This window comes from Musa acuminata, chromosome BXJ3-3, assembly GCF_036884655.1.
Source record: "Musa acuminata AAA Group cultivar baxijiao chromosome BXJ3-3, Cavendish_Baxijiao_AAA, whole genome shotgun sequence".
Classification (NCBI taxonomy): domain Eukaryota; kingdom Viridiplantae; phylum Streptophyta; class Magnoliopsida; order Zingiberales; family Musaceae; genus Musa; species Musa acuminata.
In genome coordinates, this window is record NC_088351.1 from 7,704,713 (window position 1) to 7,721,662 (window position 16,950).

The window sequence follows — 16,950 nt, forward strand, 5'->3', positions numbered from 1 at the left end:
GGATCTTTCTCAAAGTTCTTATTTTTTTTTTACTATACTTGTTGAAGAGATGTTTAGGAGGAAGATGGACCCCATCAATTAGATAATGGTTAGATAGCTCATAATCATTTTAATTTGCATACTATCTCTTAATATTCACATTAATATCAACTCTGTTAATAAAATATTAAATATATACCTGAAATGTCTTAATGCATTGAATAACACTTGATTGCTTAACGATGAAAATATGAAATATTGTTCTCACTATTTCTTCTCGGGTTTTGCGTTTAAGGAGAAAACTACTGCATAATAAATTTTTACTCATGTGTGGTCGTTTCTATCTCTAATATTTGTTGTTTATGTAATATCATATTTGATATCTTTTTTTTATTGTCCTTTTACATAAAATACTTTAAAATTATTTGAGAGTAAATTGGGAATTTATTTTAAATTTAGAGAATTGTGGCATGAAAGAGATGGTTTAAGGAAAGAAATGATACTTTAGTTGTTTTAATTGTATAGACTTTCTACTTAGTGTGGAAGGTATGAAGTGAAACTATTTTTTACCTCCTTACTTGGGTTGGGTTTCCTTCCAAGTATAAATCCTTGGGGTTGGTGTGGTTTACTTTGGCTATGGATATTTCTGCAAACAGATCACACGTCAATGCTTGTTGACATTGACAGATAATTTACTACTAGTTTTCTCAATAAACAATGCTCAACTGGAACTGCATGAAACACTTGCTAAGATCTTGTGCACAGAAGGGGGAAAATGGAACCAAGCCATTCAACAACTAGCAGCAGTTGAATGCAGCTGTTAATGCTTTCCAAGGGTCCTTGCATGGTTTAATTGAATGTTATATCAGGTTAAATGCAGAGATCATAACAACATAGATCATGTCCTTGCAATGGTGAGAGATGAACTCTGCAACTTTATTTCATAAATTGAGCTACTGATGAATGCCTGTTACTGTTTTCCTTCTTTGCATTCAGGTGGTAACACTGGAAACCTACTGAGATCATTGCAGTAGGAGTAGAACATGAACTTGCTCCTCACCCACTCCATCCCCCTCTGCTGCTCTGCTGACAGCTTCACGAATTCATCCCCCTCGATCGGATCGAGAGCGAGGCGCCCACTTTGGCCACTCCTCGTGCAAGAAGGAGCTGCTTTGGTCTGATTCCATGCACAGCCAGCAACCAGAAAGTTCTTGAATGATGCCACAAATGGCCCAAACTTGTAGTTGACAGGCTTCTTCCCTCCATGAGTAGCCCACTGTGAGCCATCCCAGATCGTGGAGTAGATCGACATGGGCTTGGAGGGATAAGCGCTGGCCATGGCCATACTGTGGTTCACCTCTCTAACTGGGAGATTGTCCACCAGAAACCTGCACAAGGAGTTGCATGAACTCATCAGTGAATGCTAAATATGGTGCAGTCAGCTGAAACTGCAGTGCTTACACTATGTGATGCTGATTCCAGATGAGGCTGTACTCGTGGAAATCTGCAGTGGGGTCGAACCAGAGGAAGAACTTCTCCTCACGGCCGATCCCGGTGCTTCCATCGCCATATACATTGGTCTGCAGTGCCCACTCCTTCCTCTTCTCATGGCCTAAAAGCTCGAAGTCGATCTCATCATGGTTTTTTGGGTAGGCTTCTGAATTGGACATCTTTGAGACACCACAAACGCCAGTAACAATTACAATGCAACAAAGAATATTGCAACGTAGCAATTACAAGCTGCAGATGAAGCTAATTATTCATAGATAAGTTGGAATCTTTCCAAGCTGGCAATCACCATCCTTGGACAGCATAGCTTGGTGGCTGAAGAGATTAACTGGATGTTAGGTAAGACTTCATCTTTGACAGCAAAAATTGTCCCCTAAACTCCAGCAGCTACTCATGGCAGTACTATAACTGAGCCATGTCTTCTTGTTTCCAGAAGCTTGTCCCACAATTCTATGGGTCATTTTGTTTTGCCCAGGGAAGTCTTTGGTTGTGAAGACGATGCATTCATCTACTCGACTACATAATATTCTGTTTCTCTTCTCTTCTTTTTCCTCTGAAGCTCCAGATGACAAGTCAATCTAGTAGATCAAAGTTGCTAGCTATAGAATTGGATAACCTAAACATAAAGCAAATCTTTTAGCTTCTCCAACTTCTCCATCCAACCATGTTATTCTATAAGAACAAATTCTTATTCTTGTCCTAATATAATCTGATCCTAATAATTTCAGCTATGTTCATAGGCATATCAGATCATAAGCTCTGTTATGCTACACAAAATGTGCACTCCAAAAAATGTCATATACAGCAGAATCTCGGAAATAGCTTTTCTAGCTTTTTGAACTTTCATCAAATAGAAAGACTGGGAAACGGTAGAGAGAGAGAGAGAGAGAGCACTTACATAGAATGCTACTACAACTCCTGCAGAGTAATCCATAGGCAGTTTGATGGCAGCACTGAAGAATCCATAGTAATACGCATCATTTGACTTGAATCCAGATCCTGCAGCCACAGTCACAAAACCCTGAGCTTCTTGCAGCGCTATGAGAAGACTGAACTGAGAGCTTGCAGGAAGATGCAACCTGAAGTTTTGTCGAGCATGAGACTGACTTGTGATCCGTTGCTGGTTTTTTTGATGTTTTGGCCACCGAATAAATCTGAGAATGCACCGTCGAAGACGAGGCGGGGGAAGCGGTCGGTGAGACGGGCGGTGGTCGGAGGGATCGGAGTGTTGTGGCGCATCGACATGGAGATCGCCATGCAAGAGATGAAGCTTAGCACAAAGAGGAGTCTCTGAGTGAGTGTGACCATCTTCACGACAGTGTGCGTGCAAATGATTGACTGGATTGATGATGAAGCTGGATTGGTGAGTGAATGATTCAAAGGCTACAGCTGCATGTCATTCAAAGAGCATTGAAGGTTTCCATGGCCCCAGCACACTGTTCTTCGACTAGTAACTTGTGGTAAAAATACGAGCAGATCTCAAAGAAATTCTCAAGCACGCATGCTTCCTTTGCAGACAACAATTTTTCTACTAAATTTACAGTAAATATTTAAGCACTTTATATATATTGCTGACGGTGTTGAGTATATCCATACAACACACAGCACGCTCTCATCAAAGACATCCTTACATACACCAAACATTGCACTTATGAAAAAAGAATAAATACTTGTGAGAATTTTGATATTTCATTCAACTTTTTAGGGTGGTCATATATAGTTACATGTCCATAATATAAATAATACATTTCTTAATTTTTATAAGATATGTAATTATCACCATGCTAAAATTTTATTCATATCATACAAGTTCCATTCACATCATATAAAATGTCAATTATAAAATGTCAATGATGTAATACTTTGGTGAGAAAATATTCCCTTAATTAGTTTAGGGATGCCCATTTTTAGAAAACTTATGAATACACTTGAACCAATCTAATTGAAGCTGGACCAGTTTGGCCTAATCGAATTCTCGATTTAATTCAAATCAATTATTTTATTTCAGGTCATATTGGTTGTGGGTTGAGTCGATCGCGGGTTGGATCTTTCACATAAGACACATGGTTTATATTAGGATGTTAAAAAAGAGCATTAATTTAATATTTAATTTTAAAACTTGATCGGTAAATCAATATATTTTAGAAACTTGATAAATCAACTTAAAGTTACAAGTTAAAAATAAGTAAATAGAGGCAAACCAATTTATAATAGTTTGATTTTTTCGACTTATGTTTACTCCTGACTATTACTATTGATTTTCTTCCTAATAGATGAAGATAAATTATCTTCATTATAACTTTCTCCTTTTTAAAGCTAAAGAGATAATCTTGGCACTCTCTTTTTATATAAGATCTATCACCTCATACAACTTAAAATTATAATCAAATTCAAAAGGAAGATGATGCTTAAATTCTACTCAAACTAAGACTTTATAATACTTCACTAACTCGGTGAGTAGATGCTTTATCAACCAACCTGGAGTGGGATATTTATAGGTCTAAAAGAAGTCAAATATTCAAATCCCTGAAATTTTAGGGTACGAGAGGTATTACCATTGGCACTGGATGATACTATCACCACAACTATGCTATAAATGACTCTGGCAATATTATCATCGGCCTATATGATACTATAGTGGACATAGATGATACCACTATAAAAAAGGCTAATAAAGCACAAGCAGTGTTTGTCGGTCTTAAACAGTACTACTGCTTGGGCCTAATGGTACCACCACCCAATTCTAGTTTAAGCTACCAATTTTGCCTTTTGATGAGCCCAATTCAACCCGACTTTAAGTCCAATAGCCTTCTTACAAAGTTGATATTGTTTCAATCCAATACTAACTCAAATTGCCCCATAATGACCTCGACCATGATTTTAACAAATCAACCACACATCCGACACATTTATGAATCTTTCAGCATATTGTACACCATTCTAGCATGTCGTCCGATCATTTGGTATTTCATCCTTCGATATATTGCCCATTTCATCGAAATATCAATTTTTCCATGACATCCAATCTTATAGCACAATATCTAATCTCTTTGGCACGATGCTTGAACAAGTCCAATTTTCTAACACGTCAACAACTAATCCTCTAGCACAAAGCCTAATTTTTTATATGATAATTTTTTAACACAACATTTAACTCTCCTATTCAATAATTTATCCTTTAGTAGTACAAGTCCGTGATCAAAATATTTATTATATCACTTATCTCAAAAGTATATTAGTTCAATAAACTTATCAATTTGTTTCATTATCAAAATTTAGGATTTAATAATTTACGTACATGAGTTACACTGATTGAATGTAAAATAGCCCCGACGAAGGACTCATCTCCTCGTCTCCTCTCTAGCTATTGCTCTCAATTTCTCTCTTTCTCTAGCTTAATTGGCAAATGATAGTACTTGACTCTAATCGTTTTTGGCTTTATCGACATTGATTATAGGTAATAACTTATCTCACCTTTGACTGTGTATCCTCTCCTCAGTGACTTTTGCTACTTCCTCTCTAGCTTTGTTAGTGCTTTGCCAAGAGGCTTAGTAACTTCTCTCTTCAACAGCACCAATCCTTCATTAAGTGAATTCCTCTTCGGCATCTCCTCTCTTGTTTTTGTTTTTGGTAAGCCTTTGCTGGGTGTCTCCTACCTCAAAATTTTATATGTAATACCTAACTATTATTCTGTAATACCAAATTATTTATGTGATTTAGGATAAAAGATTAATTGAATTTAGGGTTGATAGATTATTTGAATTTTTGGACCTCTACCTGATGATGTTAGCAGATAAGCGATGGTGTCACATATAGTGCACTACTAACTTGAGTGATGGTATCACTCCAAGCTAGTCGGTAATACTATTCTAGACCAAGTAGTAGTACCATCGTGAACTATAAAATTATTTATAAAAAAATAATTTTTAAAATAATCTAAAAATAAAAATTATGAAAATTGATACTAATTACTATAGAGAAGTTTTGATATGTTTAGAGTGTAATTACTAGAATTACACTTGGGTTATACATGCATTATACTCGATCATAAATTTAATATAAATTTTTTTATTTTAATAATTAATGATCATAAAATCAAAAAATTAGAAAAAGTAATACTAAACATTTTAGAACCATGTTATATAACTTTTGGAGAAGTTTAGATATCCTTGGATATTATTCTCGTATTTACACTTGTGTTACACTATTCAATATAAAATTCTCATATTTTGATAATTAATAAATTTAAAATTAGCAAAATTTGATAGTAAATAAGTTTGAGGATAATTTCTCTATTTACGCTTGAGTTACGCTCGAGTTACACTATTATAGATTAATGTGGACTATATACTTGTTTTTTATATTGATCCATGCTTAGATGATTGCACTTCATTGATAACCAACTTGCAAGTTATCTTTATCAAATAGAATTGATTTTAATTCATTTAGTTAAACATATTATTTGATTGGAATGTGAACTCTCTAATATGTTTTATGATACATCGATTAAAATTTTTTATTTTTTATCCCTTAAATTTTGGATATAATGTCTTATATTTGTAATATTTATCTCCGTATATAAATAGAATAATACAATTACATGGATCCCTTTGATAGAGGATATTTTGGTATTACCGAACTAGCAGCCACCTTCGACCATACGTGATGCCACTTCACCCAATTAGCAACCATCTCAAATCATATGTGGTGTCATCCCAATCAAAATAACACACACAACTTACAACAAAAAAACGGTTGCATCATAAAGTGCCGTAGCTTGGCTCAAAAGTGACGCCACGTTACAACTCCGAAGGAATTACAAATCTGCACCGCTCGAGGATACAACCTCATAAGGCATGGGTTAAAAAAAATAGCTATAGAACATACAAACCGCCCATTAGAAATGTCAATAGACGCCAGGAAACACATGGAGAGTTGACTCCTTACATAAGGTATAAAAAACCATCCCCGGATAAATGTCGGGGATATGATCCACTATGCACAAAATCCGACTTAAGTTTTGAAGGGGTTAAGTTGAAACTCTCCTCTCCAACGTTGACTTGTTGTGTAGGAACTCGAGACCATAAGCCCCTCGTGGATTTGCTAGAGAAAACCCTAAGAGATGATAATCACAACTCTTCATTCGTTCTCCATGAAACCTTCATCTTGAGTAATCTTGCTAATGATCTTACGCAATCAGGATTGAACTTAGTTGTTCCCCTTCTTAAGTCACGGCATAAGAAATCACAACACTCTTCATTCAAGTAAATAAGATAAATAAAGTAGTTACTATAAGTGATATATATCATAATTTAAAGATTTATATAAATTATTATTAAATTATGTATAACTAATTAATTATTTTTAGGTGTAAAGTCCAAACAACATGAATCACCCATTTCTTCTTCACCTTCTATTACATCACCTCATCTTTCACCGATCGTGCTTCCTTAGTTATCAGTAAACCTCGTAGTTATCACTAAACCCCATACATAGTTAATGATTGTTGTTATATTGATCATTTTAGGTATTATTTATAAACCAAGTAGTAAAAGTCGAGGGCACATGATAGCTATTTTTTGCCAGATAGCATATATTCCTAATAGTTCTACGTGCCGATTTACTTTATATAGTATTTTGAAATATAGGATTAAGGATCCATTTCTACATTTGGTGGTATCCAATTTAGCTCGAGTGATGTTGCTATGATTTTAGGAGTGCCCAACTATAAGAAAGTCATCAATTTTGAAGCTAACAATTTTGATTTGAGAAATACTTTAGAAATTAACTTTCTCGTAGACAAAAATATAGAAGATCTGTTGTGTAGGCTAGTTTTTAGTGACGATGATATTGACATTATCAGTTTTTGTAAGTTATACATTTTGTACAAATTTGTTTATATTTTGATTTGTCAAACCGATTATATTTTTATTTTTATTTTATAAAATCAATTTTACTTTATCCCCTCACATTAATATCTTATATTTATGACTTAGATTCGTTAACTAATTATAACTAAATGATTGTTGTTCATTCTTACATCACCATTAAAATTCTAATTATTGGCGCTTGGATAAACAAGTTAAAACTTGAATTAAATTCCTCAATGTCCCATTATTTTACCATGTTTTGTCTAATTACAAGAGTATACAAATACAAGTTTTTATTTTAGGTTTTGGCAAGTTAATATTAGTGGAATAAACAGGAAAATCATTATTGTGTAGAATTATTGTTACTACTAGCATTATTTACTCCTATGAGTTCTCCCCATGAAGAGTATTCATCATCAGAAGGCCGCCGCCGTGTTTAGCAATTATATGATTTGATGGGCCGAAAGCCCAATTTTGGTGCCCTTCTGCTTTGCGCAACTAGAAGCTTCCGGAGCTCCCTCTCTACCCTCTATATATGCTTGCACTGCGCCTCTCTTAACGCAAAGCATCCCGTAAACCCTAAGCCTTTTCTGCAGCGGACGCCTCCAAATCCTAGTTGCCTCGCTTATTTGACCTCTCTCTTCAATCGATGCTTCTTCTGATGGTAAAGTCTCTCTTCGTGTTCGAAATGGCAGACCGATGAGCGCTTTGCTGGGCTACTGATGCCGGAAGTGTGTTTCGTTGTGCTGTTAATGGCTTAGCGTTTTCCTGTATGTGGTTTCTAATCGGCAAATCTTCCTTCGTGGGTTGTCGGGGTCGTCGATGATGATAAATTCTAAGGCTTGTTTCTCAAAACATTCGCAGTGGCCGCCTGAGAGCTTTCGCCTCGCCGGGCTTGAGAGCTTATGCTGCTCAATTTTTCCTTGGATGTCTGAGATTGATCCCTGCGTTGTCGATCGGCTTTTTTTATTATTTTTCGTTGTGTTAAGAATCCTTTTGATTTCTGTAAAGTTTCTAAATTTTCGTGCTAGACGTCGATGATGAGAGATCCTAAGGCTTGTTTCTCAAAACATTCGCAGTGGCCGCCTGAGAGCTTTCGCCTCGCCCGGCTTGAGAGCTTGTGCTGCTCTGTTTTCCCTTCCTTGGATGTCTGAGATCGATAAACACATTAAATTGTCGCGATGTTTTTCGATGTGTTTTTAGCTTTTTCAATTGTTGCAGCTTTAAATCTCAATTTTTTTTCCTTCTCTAAATCCATTTTTATGCTTGATTCCAATGACGATAAATTCAAAGGCTTGTTTCTCAAAACATTCGCAGTGGCTGCCTGAGAGCTTTCGCCTCGCCGGGCTTGAGAGCTTGTGCTGTCCTGTTTTCCCTTGGATGTCTGAGATCGATCAACAAATTAAATTGTCCCGATGTTTTTCGATGTGTTTTTAGATTTTTCAATTGTTAAAGCTTTAAATCTCAATTTTTTTTTTCATTTTCTAAATTCATTTTTATCCTTGATTCCAATGACGATAAATTCAAAGGCTTGTTTCTCAAAACATTCTCAGTGGCCGCCTGAGGGCTTCCGCCTCGCCGGACTTGAGAGCTTGTGCTGCTAGATTCTCCCTTCCTTGGATGTCTTAGTTTTAAGCTAGTGATTGATTTATGCTCGATCTTTATTTGATTGTCTAGAGGCATTAAAGTTGTTTCTTTTAACTACACTGAAGTTCGCCAATGATGACAAATCTAAGGCTTGTTTCTCAAAACATTCGCAGTGGCCGCCTGAGAGCTTTCGCCTTGACGGGCTTGAGAGCTTGTGCTGCTCAATTCTTCCTTGGATGTCTGAGTTCCTTTCCAAATCATGCTCTATAAATTAGTTCTCTCCTACGGTGTCTGCTAGTCTTAGCTTGTGTACTTGAAGAGTAGTTATGATTGTTCGATCACTAAATTTGGTAGTTATCACGTTGCATCTTTGGTTTTACATTGATTCTAGCCGCATGCCATTGTGTCTCAATGTGTCGCATTGCATCTCTGAATGTGTTCGGCTACAACAAGCTATCCACATTGTTTCTATTCATCGAGCTTTGCTAGATATTGTCTCCTTGTTCCAAAGATCATATTGTTCATCGTAGCTCATCATTTCTAGTCGTAACAGATCTTGATAATGTTTGACGTGCTTTCATCTAAATACGATTTATATTATGTAGCTATTGGTGTCAATAATTGGATTTAAGTTGATGTTCTAGTTTAGTTCTGATCACTTGTTTAGCCGCTCCCATTCCAAGCGTTACTTTGGTTCTTTGTTGTCGAGTCTTTAATGTCACTGATCGTCTATATGAATTCTTTCACCGTTGCACGTGGACCACATGTGTCGACGATGCCATGGTGTCCGAAACATCCAGTATGTGTGTATGCGTATTCCCTTGTACATGACAGTCTCATGCTGGAAGGACGTAGAAGGAAGTATGTTATTTAGTCTTCATGGTGGTCGCCACGCTGCCTTAATTCTGGCCGTGGCGACAAAATCTCTATTGTTTGCACCCTTCAAAAGCTATCAAGGAGGCTCCACTTGGAAGATTGCTTGTACTAAATTATTTGACATGCTTGTCTGAAGTTTATTTTTTAGATGCCTGAAGTGTCTTAAGTTAACATACAAGACCTGTTACGGTACTATAATAAACTTTAAATCCGTGAACTCAGAATATTGACCTCTTGATATATGATATCATATGCCCCTTTTTAAATAAATAAAAACTATTTTTTTAAAAAATATGGCATGGTTTATTGTAACAAAAAAAATCTCTCGAGATTGAATAGTAGTAACTATTGTTGTTGTGGTGGTTTTGATTTTAGGCAATTTTTTAGCCTGAGTATGGTTGAGAATTTTTAACATGTGTATAGAGTGTGAGATCAAGAAAATACCCTCTTAGATTCCTAGAGAGTTCATTAAGCTACATTCGAAACCGAATTATGCCATCAACGGATGTAAATTCATGTACTGTTATTTCATATTGTGTCAAGATTAATTTTGTGTTGTGACAATAATAATTCAAATATAGTTTTTTGTGTCTCGGACCTCCTAATCTGGCATATCTTTACCAGCAGGTTTACCTAAATCATATATCTACGAATTAAAACCCCAATACCTGCCTGAGATAATTGAAGTTATTATGTTACGATCTTTAACAACGAAATCTCTGATGACGTGCACCTTTTTGTCTGAATAGTATGGAAAAAAGTCAGTGATGTGGTAGGTTATATTGACTGCACCTCAATGTTTTGGAATTTAAGAAAACTTTTCTCAAGTAGAAAGGTCTTTGGTTGGTTGTTTACAAATGAACTTTCCACTTCTTTTCTTCGTTCCATCGTAACCACCAAAATGTTTTTTTTTTCTTTTATATAAACATGTATATATATGATATTCTTTTCCTTTTTTTTTCACAACAACAAAAAGAGAAGTGGTCATTGCTCTTACAATTATACTTGTATAAAACACCTACAAGCAGCCTCAACCTCTACCCTTCATCATTCACACACCAGTTGGTACGAAGTTCTCTCTCTCTCTCTCTCTCTCTCTCTTCCCCCTGTTCTGTTCTGTAATCGATGCTGAATTCTTATGGAAGTTCAAGTTCCTGTCCTTACCATAAAGATTAGTTGTTCTGTTTGCAGGAACACAGGGAAGATGGTGGTGATGGGGCACCAACTAGAAAAGCTGGTGGGCAGCCTCAAGGCCAAGCTGAAGTCACTGAAGGGGAAGAAGCCTTATGATAAGATGGGCAAGACGGAGAGCATGAGGGTGGAGATCAGAAGCAAGAGGGCTCAGAAGTTCATAGCCAAGAACCTTAAGACGGCCGACTCCATGGGAAAAAAAAGCTATGCCTTTTAGTTCCAGCACTAGTGTGATTTTCCTGTAATGAACTTTCTCTCTCTCTCTCTCTCTCTCTCTCTATATATATATATATATATATAATTTAGATATTCCCACCCACCATGATTAGTTTCTTGTTTCATTGAGATGATGATGAAGGGATGGAAGCTGTTCTCGGCTTGTTTATCTTACATGCTGTTTTCTAAAAGATCCACTGGCAAGAATCATGTGTGTGTTATGAGAAAGAACACTGCTGTTTAGTTTGTCTTGAGCATCTTCAAGCTCAAACTTGCACCTTTTCTTTTTCGAGAAAATTAACATGATTTTGAGGGTGTACCTTATTTTTCTGTTCAAGACATGGGGTTTAAACTTGGCTAATTTTACTTTGTAGATCTCCTGCATGTTGATATGAGCAACAGAATACAAGTCTCTTCCCTAATTTTTTGGGGATTATTCTTTTCCTTTTCCAGAAAGGAATATTCTTTTCTTTTTTTTTTACAAAAAGACTTAGATCTATAACCACTCATGTTTTAGGGGTTTCCACTCATCTTTGTATGGTGAGCGAATCCCAAGAAAAGCCTTTTTTTTTTTGGACATTTTCTAGTATCTTTTTTACCTAAAATATATAAACTTAAAGAATTAAGGCATAAAGATTGTGTTGGTTGCATTATCAGTCATGGGGCCATGCATGAACTACTTCAGATGGGCTACATGGATGTCATCAAGCTTCATTGATGAGAGTGATATGTCATCAAGCTTCATCTGACAGTCACACTGGACTTCAATTGGTTCACACTTCATTGTATGTGATTGTGTGGCCCAAAACATAAAGTCTCTCTGGCATTTTGGTGATCATGCAGTCGAGAAGTGATTATACTCAACACATCACTTTCCATGTTGAAAACTAAGCATTTTGACCTTTCTATGACAAATATTATCTCCCATGTGCAACATTTGTCCTTGCAGGTACCCAAAGATCATCTAGATGGTTTAACATTTCAATGTCTTTGAATATTCTTTTTAATCAAAATATTCTTAATATTTTCTCTCGTGGAAGTCAATTCAGGAGTTTGTGTCACCTATATTTATAGTTGATACTGCCACCATTGATGTGATGGATGCTGGTGGACCTATCTCGTTTATATCGCTCTATCTAATGAAGGTTGTGGCTTCTTAGCATATTTTCATGTTAGAAGGATAATTATGTTTTTGTTCATGTTGAAACATACATAAAAAAGGAATGTACAGTTTTTTTTAGTGTATTGTAAAGGTTGTCTCCTTTGTGCTTTCGTAACTTTGAGCTCTTTTAAACTTAGTATTATTATATGGAATGCCATTTATATGGTCGAAACTAAGATGAATATTCATAACCAATGGATTAATTAGATCATGGCATGTTTAAATTGTTGTCCTGTTTGTCAAGCTGAATCTGATTCTATCAATCACATACATTTTGAATGTTATTTCGCTTCTTCCTACTGGTGTTATTTTCGAACTCATCCAGGCCATCCGCGGCATAGAGTCCTAACAATACAGTCTTTACCTACATGTTTCTATCATTGACTGTGATGGTTCTTATGCACATAACAATACAGTTTTCTCACTAAGAGCAGCGAGGGTTCTTATCCACTCATGATGGTATTGAAGCTGAAGCATGGGGTATCAGAGACGCTCTTCATCGTGCTCATTCTGAAGGCCTTCATGACATTATTGTCAGGACTAGTTCTCTCACGCATAACAAGATCCTTAACAGCAGTATCCTCATGCCTTAAAACCCTCATCTTTGATTGTCTAAATCTTGTCAAACCTGTTAATGTTGTCTCATGGACACACATCATCACTAGGGAAGAAAACAACATTCCTCGTACCCTTCCCAAGCGAGCAAGGTGCACAGGCTTATCTCAAACTTGGGATCATCATCTCTTTGTTTCCCAGATGCTTCTTAATCTTTGTTAATATATTTATTTTTATTGTTACAAAAACAACTTGAGCTTTTACTAAGAGTTGATATTAACCAATTTAAGGGTTTATAGAATAGGAAAAAAATATTAAAAATTATCAATTTGCTGGATACCTCAACACCACTTGTTTTACTTTTTGTTCTTTTCTAATTATAATCCAATCAGAAGCTTATATCTGTTTGATATATATTTTTTTCATTTGTCGACCTAATTCTTCGTTATTGAGGTCTAATCACTTATCACATCATCAATAATATTAATGATCTTAATATAACATGCAGAAAAAATACGAGATAACATTAATAAATTCAAAATCTCATATCTTCATGTTAGTCGAAATAATATTAATAATCTCATATTTAATCTAACTTGAAGAGCTAAGGTTAAATAGAATATGATTTATCGTGAAAGGATAAGATTATGTGGGCCCATCAATTTTATATAAAAATATTTTTTTATTATTATAAGAATTTGTCTCTCAAGTCCATAATAAAGACTTAGCGACTATTATGTATCAAACAATGTATAGAAATGATGCTTATATTCGATTTATGAAGAACTAATTACCTAAAAGAAATTAATAGTCCGAATATAACGGGAACCGCTTGATAACGGCACGATACTGGCTTGTCACAGCGGGACATGTTGACATCATCATGGATCGTAACGGCTGCTCCAACTTCAATTACCGGGCATTATACCGCTTTCAAATTTTGAACCCTCGGTTCGACGACACTATATAAATCCCTTCGCGTTTCTCTCTCTCATCCTTAGCTCGCCTTGTAGCTCTTTCGAATTCGGATCTGTTAGGGTTTCGATCTCCTTCCTCGACGATGGCTGCCACGAACCCCGGATGCGTCAAGGTCAGTCCATTCGAAAGCCCAAACTGTCAATGCACCCCCCCCCCATCTCTCTCCACTCGGATCGATCTGATTCTGTTTTGTGATGGCTATCGCGGATCTGAGTTGAGGAAGATCTGAGTTGATCAGATGAAGCGATCTTGACCATTTGTTGGGTAATTTCACATCGAATTGTTTTGCCTTGTGAATTTGACCAAATGGGCACGGTTTAACCCTTTGTGCCGGGTGGAATTAAGGGACGTGGTAAAAACCCCCAGTGACATTATGAACCAACTCAAAGAAAGTGGGTGAATGTGGTCTTGAAGCGATTATAATAGCCACAAGTGAGGCTCCTCAGTGCGAGTAGCTTTTTCTCTGTATGTTATTGATCATGCTAATGAGCGAAAAAAAGGGGGTTTTGTTATGTAGTATTGCTTTCGGAGGGACGGTTAATTGTGACTTGATATCGTTCAGAGAATTTTGATCTTCATAATCATAGGGAGGGTTAGTTTATGACATATGCACAATTTTCAAATTCTTTATGTGTAAATCGTAAGGAGGTGAAAAGAAGCACTAAGCTGACTTTTCATAAAGATAAAGAGTTGTTGGTGAGTTGAATCAGTATGCGCCAGGAAAACCACTGCCATCTGCCTCCACTAAGACATCATCTTTGTTGGTCCAAAAGATCAATAGTAGCTCTGCAGAGGTATGCTGTAAACTTCTGTTTAACAAAAATGATAGTCTATTGTGAACATATTACCTAAAAAGTATGAGGTTGTGAGCTGAGGATAGGTGGAGCTACTGAGCTCCGAATATGTTTCCTTTTCTCGGAGCTCTTGATGTTTCGCTCTTAACTTGGAAAAACTCAAATTGTTCAGTTAGATGATCACTAATCTTCATATATTTACTTCTGTTTCAGTTAAATCTGCATCGAGACATTTTGTTGTTTTCAGTTAAAAAGTTCCTTTCCTAACTGCCAAATTTAATTATTCATGAAGCATTACGTGTTCTAGTTTTTATATGTATTTATAATGATAATCCTCTTTTACTCAACATCTGCTGGCTTCTGCCTCCTTAATACCAATAGCAACCCGATCAAGACTCGGAGAGTTCGATGCAGAGCACTGCTGATATGACAGCATTTGTGAGTTTTCTTTCCCATGACATTTTTGACATTTCAAAAAAGATTGACATCATTCTTTTTACTCATAGCTAATGAACTTTAGGGTCTTTATCATAAAGAAACAATATATGGTTATTTATTTTCTCTCTTGACAAACTCATATTAAAGTAAATTGCTTTTGTTAATCTATTCACTTTCCTTTCAGGTACAAAATCTCCTCGTGCAGATGGTAAATTTTGTCTTTCCACCAAGAATTTTTTGTTTTTACTGGAGCATATGCGGTTTCTTATATTTGGAAGTTCCTTTTTACAGAAAACCAGGTTCCAAGCAATGTCAGAGGGCATTGTTTCAAAGAATATCCTTTGCCAAGCCTGTCTTAACAATGTGCACAGGACATATTGTCTTTTGTTTTACTGGACATCTTGGTTGACTGTTTCACTCAGTGTTTACACATTTCTAGTGTGTGATAAACTAGGATCAGAATAACTCACTCATTTTAATTATATATTTGACTTTGATATTACACTTGTTAATTGTGAACCATATGTACTGTTATATCATTATATCAAAGTAGTATCTATGCCCTAAGTGGGAGTATTACATACCTTTCAATATGCCAGTTATTGAGTTGATAGTTGTATCTTTCTCTTACAGTGCTTTCTTTCAGGATTCAAATTCTGCTGATTTAATCAATTTGACATGACTGGTAAATCATATTATAAGCCTCATTTTCACCTCTTTTAGCTGTTAAAATGCCTTATCCAATCTTGCCTAGGAGTGACAAATTGGTGCAGTATTTCAGATGTCCAAGTACCTTCCGATCAAACAATACTTGTACATAAACAAGAAGCAAGTTATTAGATGATTGGGCAATGGTATTCATTACGTTGCTGCATTTACAGAAACTAATTAACTTCATGAACTCAGTAAGAACATAAGGTTTCCAGTTTCTCGAGATTGAATACGGAAGACAGTATGGTGGCAACATCAAACACATGATAAAATAAATGCATGTTCCTTTTATGTTCATGGGTATACTCAAAATACTGCTTGCAAAATTTTACTCCAAATCTGCAATGACTGTCCAATTTTTGGCAGGAACTCTAGAATGCTTAATCTAAATGGACCTAGTTTAAGAGTTCATAATGGGCATAACAGAGGACATTCCTTCTGGGAGCAGGTTTTGGTGATAAATGTTGGATTAAACTCTGTATTTATTTTTACAATTGTCTATTTTGTTCTTAATCGAAATTAAATCAAATTGTTTGCAATTTGTGCATTTTCATCTCTGCCTCGACCAAACTATTAATCATTTCCATTGCAAAACCTATGCCTTTGAATTATGCTCCCAAGAAGGCTCTTATTCCTTTTCAACCCCTGCATTCTCTTCATCTTTATATTTCATGCGTAAGCGCTAGCATTGTGTCCAAATGTGGATGTTCTTCTTAACTGCAATTCACTAGATGAAATGGGAAGCAAGATAGATGAACTGGAGCAGAGCATCCAAGACCTCAATGCTGACATGGAGGGTGCATCCAAGTCGAAGCCTGAAGACGATAAGCCTTCCGACGAGCCTGTGTAAGCTTATGAGAAGCAGGTGATGGGCGGACGATGCTGGGATTAGGGGTATCGTTCCTTTCATCATTTGCTTTTCTGCAGTAATATGGAAACCACAAGTAATCCTGTTGGTATCATTAGGAATCTATTGTACCTCTTTGTTAGCTGACACCCACAGATGTTTCTGAAACTAACGACTGCAATTCTTGGTAATATCTTCATGCAATCATCAGCTTGCTATTTATTGTGCTCTGCTTTC

At 36.1% G+C, this 16,950-nt stretch overlaps 2 protein-coding genes and 4 non-coding genes across 6 annotated transcripts; 5 read left to right on the top strand and 1 right to left on the bottom strand.

The window, feature by feature from the left end:
* Positions 1 to 827: 827 nt before the first annotated feature.
* LOC135632949 (probable xyloglucan endotransglucosylase/hydrolase protein 33) lies at positions 828 to 2,839 on the bottom strand. Its single transcript, XM_065141870.1, has 4 exons — positions 2,568 to 2,839; positions 2,387 to 2,487; positions 1,441 to 1,649; positions 828 to 1,367 (listed from the first exon to the last, which is right to left on the bottom strand). The coding sequence occupies exons 1-4, from the start codon at positions 2,794 to 2,796 to the stop codon at positions 950 to 952; spliced, it is 957 nt and encodes a 318-aa protein (XP_064997942.1). The 5' UTR covers positions 2,797 to 2,839; the 3' UTR covers positions 828 to 949.
* A 5,336-nt stretch (positions 2,840 to 8,175) lies between these two features.
* Positions 8,176 to 8,297, top strand: LOC135634461 (small nucleolar RNA SNORD14). Its single transcript, XR_010495372.1, has one exon. It is a non-coding gene; the product is annotated as a small nucleolar RNA SNORD14 (small nucleolar RNA).
* Positions 8,298 to 8,390: 93 nt separating this feature from the next.
* Positions 8,391 to 8,516, top strand: LOC135634463 (small nucleolar RNA SNORD14). Its single transcript, XR_010495374.1, has one exon. It is a non-coding gene; the product is annotated as a small nucleolar RNA SNORD14 (small nucleolar RNA).
* A 112-nt stretch (positions 8,517 to 8,628) lies between these two features.
* LOC135634464 (small nucleolar RNA SNORD14) lies at positions 8,629 to 8,750 on the top strand. Its single transcript, XR_010495375.1, has one exon. It is a non-coding gene; the product is annotated as a small nucleolar RNA SNORD14 (small nucleolar RNA).
* A 322-nt stretch (positions 8,751 to 9,072) lies between these two features.
* LOC135634462 (small nucleolar RNA SNORD14) lies at positions 9,073 to 9,193 on the top strand. Its single transcript, XR_010495373.1, has one exon. It is a non-coding gene; the product is annotated as a small nucleolar RNA SNORD14 (small nucleolar RNA).
* Positions 9,194 to 13,906: 4,713 nt separating this feature from the next.
* Positions 13,907 to 16,917, top strand: LOC103977841 (heat shock factor-binding protein). The gene is made up of 5 exons (XM_009393475.3): positions 13,907 to 14,035; positions 15,099 to 15,155; positions 15,340 to 15,363; positions 15,447 to 15,489; positions 16,595 to 16,917. Exons 1-5 carry the CDS (start codon positions 14,006 to 14,008, stop codon positions 16,714 to 16,716), a joined length of 276 nt encoding a protein of 91 aa, XP_009391750.1. The 5' UTR covers positions 13,907 to 14,005; the 3' UTR covers positions 16,717 to 16,917.
* The last annotated feature ends 33 nt before the right edge of the window (positions 16,918 to 16,950 follow it).

Excerpts from the sequence above, each read along its gene's own strand:
- LOC135632949 (XM_065141870.1), bottom strand. The coding sequence starts at position 2,796 with ATGGTCACACTCACTCAGAGACTCCTCTTTGTGCTAAGCTTCATCTCT. Across the intron at positions 1,650-2,386 it reads GAGTTGTAGTAGCATTCTAT|ATGTCCAATTCAGAAGCCTA; the intron begins GTAAGTGCTCTC and ends GGTGTCTCAAAG. Across the intron at positions 1,368-1,440 it reads TGGAATCAGCATCACATAGT|GTTTCTGGTGGACAATCTCC; the intron begins GTAAGCACTGCA and ends CTCCTTGTGCAG.
- LOC103977841 (XM_009393475.3), top strand. The coding sequence starts at position 14,006 with ATGGCTGCCACGAACCCCGGATGCGTCAAG. Across the intron at positions 14,036-15,098 it reads CGAACCCCGGATGCGTCAAG|CAACCCGATCAAGACTCGGA; the intron begins GTCAGTCCATTC and ends TAATACCAATAG. Across the intron at positions 15,364-15,446 it reads AAAATCTCCTCGTGCAGATG|AAAACCAGGTTCCAAGCAAT; the intron begins GTAAATTTTGTC and ends TCCTTTTTACAG.